The 14,622-nt window shown below is 47.3% G+C and overlaps 1 protein-coding gene across 1 annotated transcript; it reads right to left on the bottom strand.

Moving 5' to 3' along the window:
* Window positions 1-2,466: 2,466 nt before the first annotated feature.
* Window positions 2,467-9,082, bottom strand: metrnla (meteorin like, glial cell differentiation regulator a). The gene is made up of 4 exons (XM_061224459.1): window positions 8,762-9,082; window positions 5,551-5,927; window positions 3,773-3,832; window positions 2,467-3,398 (listed from the first exon to the last, which is right to left on the bottom strand). The coding sequence occupies exons 1-4, from the start codon at window positions 8,887-8,889 to the stop codon at window positions 3,070-3,072; spliced, it is 894 nt and encodes a 297-aa protein (XP_061080443.1). The 5' UTR covers window positions 8,890-9,082; the 3' UTR covers window positions 2,467-3,069.
* Between the last annotated feature and the right edge of the window lie 5,540 nt (window positions 9,083-14,622).

The following is a 14,622-nucleotide window of genomic DNA, read 5'->3' as shown; positions in this document are numbered from 1 at the left end:
CATCCGATTTCAAAACACCACTGCTAGCTCGCAATACCTGCTGTGTGTTCTTGGTGGATGTTCAGCAGTTTTATGTGAGCCCACCTGTAGCTGCAAACTAATGAATTTCTGTGAGCTGGGAACCCTCACCAAGCCCTTCCCCAAGCTTGCAGAATATAGAGATCAGGGCAGGCTGCCCGGTTGCCATGGTGAGGGTTGATGCCCTGGTTGCCACGGCCTGTTTCCAGGGCACATGTAGACACTTCTCATTCTGCAAACAGCAGGACCAAGGCCTGGGACTGGGACTGATGCATCCTGGGAAATGTGAACCACAGAGCACTCAGACAGAAGATTATTAGTGCATGGAAGCACTAGCAAAAGCATATGTTCAACATACGTACACATACGCAAGACGAAGGCTTGAGAGGCTGTTGCAGCACAAGAGACTTTGAAAGCGGCCTACAGGCAAACTAAAGAAGCTGTAGGGTACAATTCAAAATGTGCACAGAGGGCACTGCAGGCTGTGTGTACCCCGACTTGCTGTGCTCCGACCCTGACCCAACTCACACAGCTAACTTCCTCTTCCCAGTACCCCAACAATGAGCAATGACATCATGAGAAACTGGTCACCCTGGCAACCTGACCGAACTGTTGCTAAGAGACGTCTTAAATGGCACCCCAGTTACTAGGGGGAGTGAAGGCAGGGTTTTTTTGTGCGAGTGTGTCTCTGTGTTGGAAGGTTAGAGTAAATAAATGTGCCATTGGCAGGGTGTGTGACATCTATTTGCTGACAGAAACAAACAGGAGGCTTTTGTATAGGGAGGCAGGACACAAATTTCTCCCTCACACGAAGACAGACACAGTAATGGGAGACCTTTCTTCTGGTCATACCCTGTGTTAGGCCAGCTTGGAGTTTGCCTGTGGAGTGTGATTGCTGAACTGGGAAGTTTCTGTGTCTGTGCTGAGACTGTCTGTGCACTGTTTTAACTAAGCTGGGAGACTGTTCATTCTGTCAGCGAAGCTGGGAGATTGTGTCTGTGCACTCTGTTAGCTAAAATGGGGGGATTGTCTGACTCACCATGTTAGTAAACCCGTTAAGACTGTCTATGCACTGTTACTAAGCTATGAGACTGTGTCCATGTCCATTATTCATTGTGTTAGCTAAGCTGGGAGATTATGCCTGTACGTTATACTACTGCTACTCATGTAAAACCCAGTAAAGTTAATCTATTTTAAAATTCACTCTAGATAAGGGCGTCGCCTAAATGAATACAATAGTATGGTGGTGTTGGTTTGGGCCCTCAGTAAGCATGCCGTGTGGCAGCACCTGCAGTGCCTTCTGGGCAGTGACAGTGTGTGGGCGCGGGGTGTCCGGGCGGCAGAAGAAGCGTTTGTTTGTGCGGAACGGGAGCGCCACGTGCGGACCGCCCGCCTCCCACCCGCGCCGGAGCAGCAGAGGTCAGGGGCCCCAAAGTCAACACATTCCCCGGATTCCTCCGGGAATGTCAGCGCTCCGCGGGACGCTGCGAGCTGCCTCTGTCTCAGTCCCCCTCCATCAGAGCCCCCGCGCTAATGCGCTCGCCCCCCCCCCCCCCCCCGCTTCTCCTCCTCCTCCTCCTCCTCCTCATTAGCCGAGTGACTCTGCATTTCGCTGGCACGGCGCTTTCTACAGAGGCGGCTTTGTTCTGCGCTGGCGGCGGACTGGGCCGTTCCGCCCGGGCGGCCGGCTCAGCTGAGCCCCACTGAATGCCTGGACTGTAGCGCCATCGCTACGCTAAGTCCTGCGGTGCCAGCGCGGATGGTCAGACTGATTTGATACAAGGCTAATTATTATAGTGTGCACAATGTGGAGTGTTCCGGAAACGGTGACTTGTGATCGAGACATTGCACGGATACCAATTCGTTCACGTAGGTAGGTAACGTCTTCCACAGAAAACGCTGAATCTCAGACTTTTTTTTAACTCAAATGTTTTTGAATACCCTATTGCATTTCAGAAGGCCCCTTTCATAGCTGCGATGCTCCAGTTAAGGAGTGTAGAGATCAGCATGCTCCCTCTTCTGAAGATTCTGCTGCCAGCTCCTTCTCAAATAGTTACAGGTTTTATGGGACAGCAGTGAATAAACAGATCCCCAAATGCGCTGTACCCCCTTCTATGGAATGACGGCTAGTGCCAGAAGGCATAGAATGGAAAGACTGGAATCTGATCATTGTCATGGAAACTGTTTGCATTTCCCAGCCTGTTTGATTCTTGGGGATGGAGGTGGTGGGGTGGGTTGTGTTGACTTAGTGAAAGGCATTATGGGTAGACTTCAGTTGGGAAGAGTAAGAGGGAGAAAACTTTGTCCTTCCACAAAAGAGGATACAGGGTTCCAGGAAAACATTTCATTCACTGGAAAAGCGAGGAAACCATTTGCAATTTGCTAGCCTGAAGAAAAATAACAGGCTGAAATTGTACTTTAACAAGGAAAAAGTATAACAAATAAAAATAAAATATAAGGTTTCTGCTTTATACATTTCTGTCATAAGAAACATTTTCAAAACTGTACATCAAGCTCTTTACAAAGCACTCGAGACTTTCTGTTTCAGACTCAACACTCCACCTACACACACCTCAACACTCCACATACACACACTACTCACACACAGAACACGCGCCTCAACACACTACTCACATTACGTGCACACTGCTAATTCACAGTGCTGCAGGACACACAATCTCTCACACACACACACACACACACACACACACACACACACACAACAAACACACACACGCCTGCTTCCTAAAGCTCCAGGACACTATCTCTATCCCCATCTCTCTCTCAGTCCCCTCATCCTCTCACCCTCTGTCCATCTCTCTCCTCACTTGCTCTCAGTCTCGCTCTCTTTCAGGAACGTGCACACGCAGCTCCTCTCCAGAGGAACAGCGTCCTTCAGACTGTCCAGAGTGGGAGGACGTCACACAGACACACACACACACACACACACACACAGTGGGTGGACGGCAGCTCCAGAATGTGTGTGTGTGAAACGGATCTTCAGCTGGAGGGGGTCGGGCTGTCCCCTGCAGCTCATTCTACGCCCAGGGCTCAGTCTGTATCCACGTGGCACGGGTTGGTGCCCCGCTCCTGTGCTGTCCTGTACACCCTCAGGAAGTCAGTGTAGCGCGACGCGCACCCCAGCCACGCCTCCCCGAAACGTACGCTTCCTGTCAGGAGGAGCTGGTCATCCCGGGCGCGCCCCTGCGTGAGCCGCGCCGCGCACTGAGGAGGGGTCTTCACCCGCCCGGTCCAGCGCCTGGCCCTCCCGCCGGCCGACGCGAACACACGGCTCTTCTGCCTGTACAGCCAGCTCACCGCCACCGCCACGGACTCCTGCTCCGGAGCCTCCTCCACCCCCACAACACTGCCCCGCACCACTGCGCAGAGAGAGGGAGGAAGACAGAGAGAGGCAGAGATAGGGGGCGAAACGTTACTTGACTTTAAACACCAGTAAGTTTTCACTGATTAATGCTGATGAAGGAAATTGTTTGGCATCACTGACAGCAGAAGGCTCGGCTGCAGGCCTTGCTTGAGGCTTTGTGTGGATCAAAGGGAACTACAAAAGCAGTCAACACACTTGACAGCCCTACTGCCTCCATTACTATCAAAGGAATGAATAAATGCTACAGAAGAAAAAAAAAACTTTATCATCCACTTTCTTAGAATAGAACATACCTACTTCTCCCACTTCATGCTTTTGGAGTTTATGATATTAACACCACACAGATTTGAACACATTGCCTCTGCTTACCGAAATCGCTGGTGCAGACGGCCATGAGGAGCTCCTCATCGCTGCAGGGCTGGCAGGGGCCTGTGGGGGGGGGGGGGAGATTCAGACCGACATTAGGCCTGTATACAGATCCTCAGCAGGCTTCGGCCCGGTCGCCCTCCCTGGCCCTGACTGCCAGAGGCCCATAGCCCAGGGGCAGGTACTGCCAGGATGCACATGAACCACAACCCTCCATCTCTACTCTTCCCCACCCCGTCCACCAACAAAACAACCCAGCTGGGATCAGAACCACTTCAGAAAGAGACAGGGAAAAGAGAGCGAGAGAGCAGGAGGACGGAGGAGAAATGGGAAGATGTAGGGAAGCAGAGAGAGATAGAAAGGCAAAGAGAGAGACCTGGTGTCATTCATGCACATTCCACTCAAAAGGTGGGACACTGAACTCCAGGTCCAGAGGGGTAGGAGTGTGGTGTCGGAGAGGGCTCAACGGGTACAGGGAAGAGTGGGCCAGCTTACAGAACCAAGCTCTGTGAGCAAGACCAGAGCCCTACACAGGAGGAAGCAGGGCACACAGCCCATTGCACACAGCCCACAGCCCCGACAGTGGAAAAACTCAAGCAGCCACTGGATCTGGCTTAAAAAAAACCTCTATTCAGCTTTAACACTGATCCCCACCCACCATTTTCTGACACATGATCCCTGGCTTTTTTAGGGGAAGAAACCCAGCAGATGTGACAAATTTGATGTCAGTCACATTTTGCTTTGGCGGGGGGGATAAAGACTCCCACATATTTAGAGGCCTGGATGCCTTGCGGGTTTGGCCACCGTCTCGCAGAAAGAGGGAAGTGAATTTTCAGATGGGAGCTTCTGGCACAGCGTCCTGAGAAGCACATGTTGAGCATCGCACAGCTTCACGCTGCCAGTAAGCTGCGGTCCATTCGAACCACCGTCATATTTTCCCTTTAGTTCTGCTTCCTCACCCTGATAACCTCACCATGCCCTCGCTGCTAAGTGATGGGGGAGACAAGTGTCCGGAGCGTCAATGCTGAGCCAATAGCAGCGCATCGTTACGGACAGCTGCGTCACGCCACAGCTCATGCGAGTCTGTGATTGGCAGGATAGTGTAGCCCCGGCCGGTCTGCCACTCACTGACCCACTGCTGCTCCTCACTTTGCCCCAGGCCTTAGAAAGGAGGAGCACTGAAGGAGGCATCTCCGAAAGGAGGTCTCCACTCCCCCATTTCCTCCCTTACTCCTTCTCTCCATCTCCCCCACAGTCTCTCTCCCTGTCTCACTATCTTTCCTCTTCTCACCACCTACTCAGAAAAACTAATTCCAAAACTCTAAAACTTAACTCATGTCCACATTTAAGGAAGTGCACATTTACATTAGTGGAGAGCCTTGATTCAAGACAACGTGGATAGGTGTTATCTTGTAGGTCTCTCTTTCAGGATGTCACAGCCAAATGCCTGCAAGGCTCCATATCTACAGTCTTGGAGCAGATCTTAGAGCATGGACTCCCAACCAGATATTGGTGTAGCAGTTATATATTATATAGTGCTCTTATCTAATTAATGCTTCTCATTCACACATACACCCAGGCATGCCAAAGGTGAAGGGCTGCCATGCAAGGCACCAATCAGCTCGTTGGGGGTTAGGTGTCTTGCTCAGGGACACTTCTACACACCCAGTTGAGGGATCAAACCGGCAACCGTCCAACTGCCAGACGACCACTCTTACCTCCTGAGCTAATGTCAGGGATACACATTAAAAAAAAAAAATTTTTTTTAAAAACTTTCCCACCTGTCAATGAACCTTGCCTGGCATTGACCAGCTCGTACTGGAAGGCGGTGATCTTCCGGCTGATGTCCCGGTACGGGATGGCCTCGATGAACAGCGCCCCCTCCTGGATGCCGAAGCAGTGCACCTGGCCCAGGGCCTGCTGGCTCTCGGTGAGCAGCAGCTTCAGCTGGCTGGCTCGGTCCAGGTAGATGTTGGAGCCGCGGGAGCCGGCCGACGGCTTGATGCAGGCGGTCAGGCGCTGGGCGGCCGGGGAGGCGGTGTTGGGCCGCAGGTTGACGATGATGGCGCCCGTGGGGTACAGCCACTCCAGCGAGCCCTGTGAACAGCGCAGGTACACCTGCTCCACGTCCCGCGTGTGGCCCTCGTGCGTCAGGCCGCTGAGAGGCAGAGAGAGGAATGTCTTTATTCTTACTATGTCATTACTTTTTCTCTGTCAACAATTAGTCAATACTGCCCTCACCTCCAGAGTGCGATATCCAAAGTTTTTGGATGCACCTGCCTGCGATGCAGTTAATAGTTTAGTCCCCTACTGGTGATCCTGCAGTATTACAGGAGGGGGACCATTGATTGCAGGAAAAGTGTATTATACATTTGGTCGCCTTTTTGGGAGGAACTAATGGAACCTGAGAATCCCTGGCCTACTTAACCCTATCCTTCGCAAATTGAGGCTAATTACCTCATGCTAACCGTCAAGTTCCAGACATAGAGGCCAATGAGTCTAGGGCTTGAACATGCGCTAGGGACCAGCTGGCACATTTTGGAATCTGGAAGCAGATATTCATTAACTACTCTGTGCAGCAACAATCACCAGCACCCATTAAAGTTGATTTCTTCCCACTGATAAGATGAACAAACACAGCCAAGCAAAACATTGTTGCTAACAAAGCAAGGGTATAGTTCTAATCTCACTTGAGCTGAATTCTGCTGTGAAATTCTGCACATGGTTTCAGAAGAAGAGCAACTACATATGCAGGCAGGACCATAAAATTCACAGTTCAAATATATTTTCCAGTGTTGCAGAATCTGAGTCATGTTAGATGTATCTTCCCAAACAAGCAAAAAAAGGTCCCTCAGTAACTATGTCAGTTTTAATCCACTCCAATTTATATGAAATCCAATTTATATGATACATAAATTATGTTACCATAGCCAGCACACAGGACAAACCTGTAATTAAACTGGACTACTACACAAGGGACAGTATTTATGGGCATATTACATTTCTTGTCTGTCTGAACAGCAATAAATGGTAAATGGCTGGAATTTATATAGTGCCTTTATCGAAATATCTGTATAATTGATGCTTCTTATTCACCCATTCATACACACACTGACCAACGGTGATTGGCTGCCATACAAGGCACCAACCAGCTCATCAGGAGCATTTGGGGGTTAGGTGTCTTGTTCAGGGATACTTTGATACACCCAGGGCGGGATCGAAGGGGCAACCTTCCAACTGTAAGCCCTTATAAACTACAAAATATAATAAGACTTATTTTTTCCATCCACCTGCCAAGAGCTATAAATATTAAAAGAGACTGAATCTGAGCAAAACGGACAAAATGTGTGGGCTTTAAGCTGTTGATTAAGAAGAGGTGTTACTTAAGGTAACTGCTGAACCGGGTCTGCTCCTGGTTTGTGACCAAGTGGAATCTCGGCCAAAAGAAAACATTTTTTTCTGCAGCAGCAGAGCGGAAAGAATGCGTTAAATATCCTCACGGGCAAGGTGCAAAACCCCAGACGCGCGAGCCTGGCTGCAAGAGCTGTCACGTGCGCTCACGGTCAAGCTAATCTCAACAGACAAACACAGATAGGTTTATTGTGGTTTTCAGATAACTTTTTTTGCCCTTTGAATATGGTACTCCGATTGGCAATGTTGTCATCGAATTTGAATAAAAACCACAGCCACCAAGCACAGCAACAACAGTAGAAAAATAGTTGCTACTCTACTCTACTTCTAGAATCGGTAGCCTACCTAGAAATCCCTTTGTACAGTCGGCTACAGCGCTAAAGGCTTTAAAGACTGTGATTCAATGTGAAATAAATCAGCCAGTAGGCTATATTTATCGAGAAACCATCGCCTTCCATCGCACGAGGAACACCACAATTAGTCAATTATGGGAGGGGGGTACTCGCTCTCCTCTTGCAGCAGGAGGACAGTGTAGATGCACCCCTACATGAGCCAACAGGCATGAGCCCCCGATCATAGCCTTTTATTGGGTTGTTTTTATTAGGTTTTAAAAATAGTTTTTGGAGGGCAATTGCAAACGTTTAACTGAAACCCAGGCTAATGGAGACCAGATTATTGGTTTAGATTCAGGAGTGTTTTTTTCCACTCACTGTCCTAAGTAGGAAAACATTTCAACCAATTCCATAAGGAGCGGTTAACACAATTGGCATTCAGCCCTCAAAATACATTCAGATATTGTTCAGTTCACCGGCACTCGTAGGAAACGTTCCCCTTGCCCTCGCACTTTTTTTGTGCAGAGGACTGCTGACGGGAGTAAGTGGCTTTCATTTTAGAAACATCTGTCTGCGCATACGACCGCATAATTGTATTGCAAAGTGCAACGACTGTGTCAAACACGTACGTAGGTATGCTCTCTCCGACTTTCACAGGATAGAGCTGCTCCTGCAGGGAGCCTACCAGCTACTCAAACAATTAACTTTCATAAATTATTCCAGATATAGGTCTCCAAGGTAACAAAAATAGGCCTACAAAATAATTGGGGAACGACCAGACAGACGCATTTGTATTACTTTGCAGAAGAAAAGAAAAACATACGCAAGAGAAACTTAAGTGCAACACGGCAATTTTTACAGTTTGCCGTCATTGATAGAATTGAATGGACATGGAGGGTGTGTTTGATAGCTAGCCAATCGCAGATACCGTAACAGGTGCTCAGGTTATCCACTGAGACAGGTTGTGTTCTGCCTTTACGACACCAACCGTGCAACATAAGACCCGTCTATTATGAGTATGTGATGCTAATACGGACTCGCTAAAAAGTAATCAACACTACGAATTCTAAACATTCTCCAAAGAAAATGACGTAGCAGGACATGCCTGTTTAAAAGACTCGGTAAAAGCAGACGAAAGAATCTGAGAGATCTAAGCAGTAGCCCAATGGACGTGCTACTGATGGGCACATAGTACAGAGAGAATAGTCAAAAGCTCTATATATTAAAAATCACTATATCTCATGCGCACCTTCCTTTCCAGCTGCACTGGTCACTGGAGTACTGAGAACTGGTTGTCCGGCAGAGCAGCAGAATCGCTGCCAAGTACGCCGAAATCGGCGAGAGCAAGTTTGTCCCATCACCACTCCACACCTTCATCGCAGCCGTATTCCTCCGACCTCAAATATAAAATAAATCCAGCGCGGTCGCTTCAGTTACATTGTGTCTGTGTTTCGGGCGAGCGGTTCATAGTCTTTCTCCAACGGTGCGTCGTTGTACTTGCGGGGATCGCGCAGCCGGATCTACCCTCTCATGCACAAGTCAAACCCACCGTGCCTGTGCTGGAACTTCAGCGAGCGGCTACTGTACTCCAAATTCATTCACGTCGCCGCCCCTACAGCTGACTGCCTGTGACGCCGCGCCGTGCGCTCATGGCCACGCCCCCCTAGCTACTTACTTATTCATTTTAATGTTTCAATTACATGCAACGTGATACCATGGTTCTAACTTTATGTCTGATTAAATGACGAGGTTAAGGAACGTGTATGTTACTGGAATTTCGGTGGCAAATACTGAAGTACCACAATTTGAAAATATAGTACTATTTCAGGGAACGCTAGTTACTGACATTTTTACTTTTTGAGAATGAATGACTATTATTATTATATTATTATTAGTTTTGTTATTGCACAAACCTATACTTCTCGGGTACCAAGGGAAGTATATTCACAAAATTCAGTGCATCTAGAGCACTAAAATATAATGATAAAATTTGCTTCATTGCCCAAATAATGGGACCATTTTCAGGCAATTGAGTGCAGTTGCTCACAGTAGGCAAAGATAAAAAAATAAAAAAAAAAACCTTCTAATGCAAAATCATCACAACAACAGTCATCAGCGCTGGGCAAGGAACGATTGAGAGCTGAAAATGATTTCATAATTTCATAAATTTATAATCAAACTTTGGAGTAAATAAAAAATAAAACATTTTGTACACATTTCTGCCAAGGTTCTGTCGGCATATTTTTAAATATCTATGGGCCTGTACATCTTGACTGGTCAGTGCAATAATTTTCTCCAGCCCTTATATATGCTGTAACCTAGGAACTGAGATGTGTTTGAGATGTTCAAGAAGAGTTTCCCCTTTGGGGAAGGTCAGGGGGGCACCAGCCAAAGAAAAGGCGTGGGGTTCGAGTGACGTAAAGGTAAGATGATCGCCCTCAAAAATGTGCTGAAGTTGCAAAGTTACCTTTAAGCTAGAGCAATACAATACAACACGTCTTAATGCATTTTTCCATCATAGGGTTGGTATCCAGTTCCATTCCATCTTAAATTCTGGACCCAGAGTAGCAAGGAAATGGGGCACAGTTCCTCTGTGTTTCTACGCATTTAACTCCGTCAAACCCACACCCACCACCTCTGCTTCCATATTTTGGCATGGCTCTTCGGAGGGAGTCAAATAAGGACAAAGATCCAAGTATCCGCTGTGCATTTGGACATAAAACACTTCCCTATAAACCCACAATTAAAATGTGACAAAAGCTACTGCCACCTTCACCTAATGAAAAAAATACCCAGTTAAGCGTGACTGTACAATTAGGCTTATAATGAACAATACTTTCACGGTTCCAACAGCTCGGTCATAAGTTAATTAACGTGCCTTGCTCAACCTCGCTGCTCTTACTAAGAAGCCCAATAGAAACTGGTTAGACGGGAGAAACCGGAGCCGCAAAGACAGTTACTTTCGCTGTCGGGTTTCCTTCCGCGCAAAAACGCTCAATGTTTTTGTTTTGCTCCCGGCACGCGGGCGAGCTACAGAGCTGCAAAACGAACTTGCTCTGTCAGAGGGCACCAACATAACGTATGCAAAGCAGGAACGGAGTGTGTCGAAATAAGTGCCGTCAGCTATGTGTGTTTATGAACAAGAGACTGCGACAGCGTTTGTGTGGGTATGAGCTCCGCGTGGGCATATGTGCGAATGTCTGTACATTTCTGTGTTTATTCGTACTGGAGCCAACTTTGTTCCGAAGGTCCCCCACCCTGGTACACCGAGAGTACTCCTGTAAAGTGGGGAGAGCTCCTTCCCTGATAAACCCTCTCTCTTTCCTTGGCAGGGAAAGGCACTCAAGACATTTGTTTTAAAGAAAATTAGAGCTGAGCACCACTGAGAGCAGGGCGTTCAGCCCATTCTTGACTGGTCTTATAAAATTACAACAATAACATTCCCTTGCCCCTAGAACATCTGCCCCCTCCCCGAACATCACATTTTCTTTTGTAATGACCAATGTTTTCCCTCTTAGTTCAGAAAAAGTAAATATTTTAAAAAATGGATGTCATTCTCAATTTTCCAATTTAAATGACTCACTCTATGGCCCCACCTGTATGACCAGGAAAGGAAGGGCACCGAACCATGCAAACAAGAGAAGCACATCATTTAGTATGAGAGTATGAGAGTTCAGTGATCAAGGGCTGCCACTGCTCAGCCAGGGCCTAAGAATGATGTGAGAAGGATGAGTGAGTTTGGGGGGAGGGGGTTGTCATGTGGAATAAGAATAGATCTGGTGATTGGGGGAGTGCAGGAGAAGCTTGAAGCTCTGCTTGTCAGCACACGCATGAGCTTGTGTATTCATGTGCATTTGTGACAAGGATTTTGGGCTCCATGAACAGATCTCACATTTGGACACAATTAATAAAGATAACATATGAAATGTTCAAGAGTGTGTTTATCTGCAACGTTGTCTGGAGCTAGGCTGACATCCTCTCTCTGGGACAAAAAATATCCATATTTCTAAATTTGTTCGAAAGATTTAGAGGTTATCATTCCATAGACCAGGGGTGTCAAACTGTCTTCCTGGAGGGCAGCAGTATCTGCTGGTTTTGATTTGTTATTTGTTACAGCATGAGAGTTGATTGGCTCTGATTGACTCCAGGACTGGAGTTTCACACCCCCGTCAAAGACCATATACAAATAAACAAATAACCTAGTGTAATATCATGCTCATAACACTCACTGAACACTCACAGAGTTGATGCTTTTATGGAATGGTGGTACATGTCTATAGGAATACTATGTTGTGGGGTCAGGGCTCCCATTCCTGAAGAATTAGCCTGTTGCCCTTTTATCAACTGCAGGAATCCCCAGTAAGTTCATTGTGAGTGAGTTATGTTCCACAGCAGGAGAATCAGATTATGATGTCAACAGCTGTCTTTTCACTTGTTCCAATTCCCCCAATTTTCTGTGGGAATAATCTTCTAAAAACATTGATATCACACACACACACACACACACACACACACACACACACACACACACACACACACACACACACACACACACACACACACACACACACACACACACACACACACACACACAGTCAACCTGCATCTCAGGTCAGGAGAGACAATAAGGACACTGACTGCTGAATGTTCTACACAATCTAAAGACCAGGGCTTGTGTCCACTCCACCTCACTATGTTTTTTACAACATCCAGGGGTGGGAAGAGCTTGAGATATATATATATATATATATATAGAGAGAGAGAGAGTGTGTGTGTGTGTGTGTGTGTGTGTGTGTGTGTGTGTGTGTGTGTGTGTGTGTGTGTGTGTGTGTCTGGTCTTCTCAATGCCAATCCTTTTCACCAAAGCTATCATTTCCTGTTGTAGCTATTTTGACACCTCCTTGTACGTCAGCAAAACCTTTTCAAGCGCTATCAAGAGATCCTGCTGGCCAAATAACGAATCTCTGGAAGGGATATTTTGGAATTCTTTTTTAGTACTTACAGCTTACTACATGGAAACATTTCTGAGAATTTGGTTTTTAATTCTCTCTTGGCATTTTAACACAGGAATGAATTGTTCTGCCAGGAAATAAAATAGGCATCTACTGGTATCATTTCATGCCCTGGAAGAGAAATGTAGTTCCTGGCGGAGTTGAATGAGAAACGCCTTGCACTGTTTCACTTGGCAGTCTGACATCAGGCCTTGCAAAACATTTAATCCTCTGTATGTCAGTCCGTCTGTCCATCCACACACACACTCAGACACACACTGACAGGGAGAGAGACAGAGAGAGACAGAGAGAGAGAGAGAGAGAGAGAGAGAGAGAAACCACGGCAAACGTGCCAAGGCCTGCAGCATTATCTGAGGGTTTAACGTTGACAAACAGATAACCTGTTCAGCCTCTCTCTCCCCCTCCCACTTTTTTCTCCCTCCCTCACTTATCTCTCCTTGCTTCCATTTCATCTAACTGATCAACACAGTAAAAAAAATTAAAATGTGGCCCATATTGTTTATGTGTATGTGTATGTGAGGGGCGGGTGCGTGCGTTTGTGTGTGTTGATCTCAGCCCTGATTACATCAGGTCAGAAGCAGATCAGCTGACTGATACCTGCAGCTCTGATTGGTGGACAGGCTTTCGTGCGTATTGCGAAAAGAGAGGGGACGTGAATCAGTGCAGGCCTCGGGGAGAAACGTATGCAAATCCCTCCACCTGAAGCTCTGAGTCAGGACTGGAGTGGAAACCACTGGAAAGACTGGTAAACTTCCAAGACGTTTTACGAAAACTCCCTTCTCCTCCCTTCTGCTGTTGCAGCTTTTTGATCTGAACTGGCCTGTAGAAGATCTGATTGGGTGGAACAACAAAGATGCGGTTTGAATAGAATGCTAGGAGTTTATGACTGGTTGGTGAAATCTCTGGATGAAATCGGAGTGACATACTGACCATACCGTCTGACCTTTATTGTGCTTCTCTAAACCATTCCATCTCATTCCTCATTCTCGGTGTGGAGGTTTATCTCAGTACAGCACTCAGGCCCTTCTTGGTCTGGTTTCTTCTCCTGAGGGAAGAGAGGAGTTGCAGGGCCAGTTTCCCACACCCAGCCTCACCACCAGGGCTCCTGAATGGCACACCGCCGAAGGGCATGAGCACATACCCAAACTCACGCCTGGCAGCCGCCACCTGCTCTACAGCTCACCACGCATATGATACATAGATATACACACAGACACACACACGGTTACAGACACACACACACACACACACACACACGGTTACAGACAGACAGACACACACACACACACACACATGTTTACAGACAAACACACATATACACACACACACACACACACGGTTACAGACAAACACACACACACACACGTTTACAGACAAACACACACACACACACACACACACACACACACACACACATGGTTACAGACAAACACTCACACACACGGTTATAGACAAACACAGACACAAATTACATACATAAAAATACAAGTCAGCCTAAACGCACGTGCCGTACATTCGCACATTCAAAGATACACACCCACACATATATGCACAATTGCAAAGCATATGTAAAATCAGGCACAGGCACTGGTACAGACAGCCTTAGACACGAGCACACACGCGCGCAGTCGTGCGCTGTGACACCGACACTCACGCACAGCCCGTGTCGGAATGCTCGCTGATCCCACTCGCTCTGCGATTGGCTGCAGGGTCCCGAATGGCTTGTCTTTCATTTCCGCTCCGAAGTTTCAACAAACAATAAATTCGCTCCTCAGCCGGCCCTGGAAACCGGGAGTCCGGAAACAAAAGAACAACCATCGTTGGTGGCCCCATTTTTTTTTTTTGCATTTTGTCTTTTTGTTTTCAGATAAAGGTACAGAGGGAGGGGGGCACTTGGCACAGCCCTGGTACCAGGCCAAACTGTACATGTCTGTATGAAATAGATGAAACCCTCCTTTCATCACACAGTGTTTTGGCAGGGATCAAAAGGATGCGCATTTCGACACTTCTGCAATAACAGTCGTGCTTGCTGCGCTACATGGATGAGTGTGCGTGCGTGTGTGCGCACGTTAATCTGCGTGTGTGTCAAAAGCCTGTG

The sequence above is a fragment of the Conger conger genome, chromosome 16 (genome assembly GCF_963514075.1).
Source record: "Conger conger chromosome 16, fConCon1.1, whole genome shotgun sequence".
Taxonomy (NCBI): domain Eukaryota; kingdom Metazoa; phylum Chordata; class Actinopteri; order Anguilliformes; family Congridae; genus Conger; species Conger conger.
The sequence above is the reverse complement of the archived record's forward strand: the minus strand, read 5'-3'. Positions and strand labels throughout refer to the sequence as shown.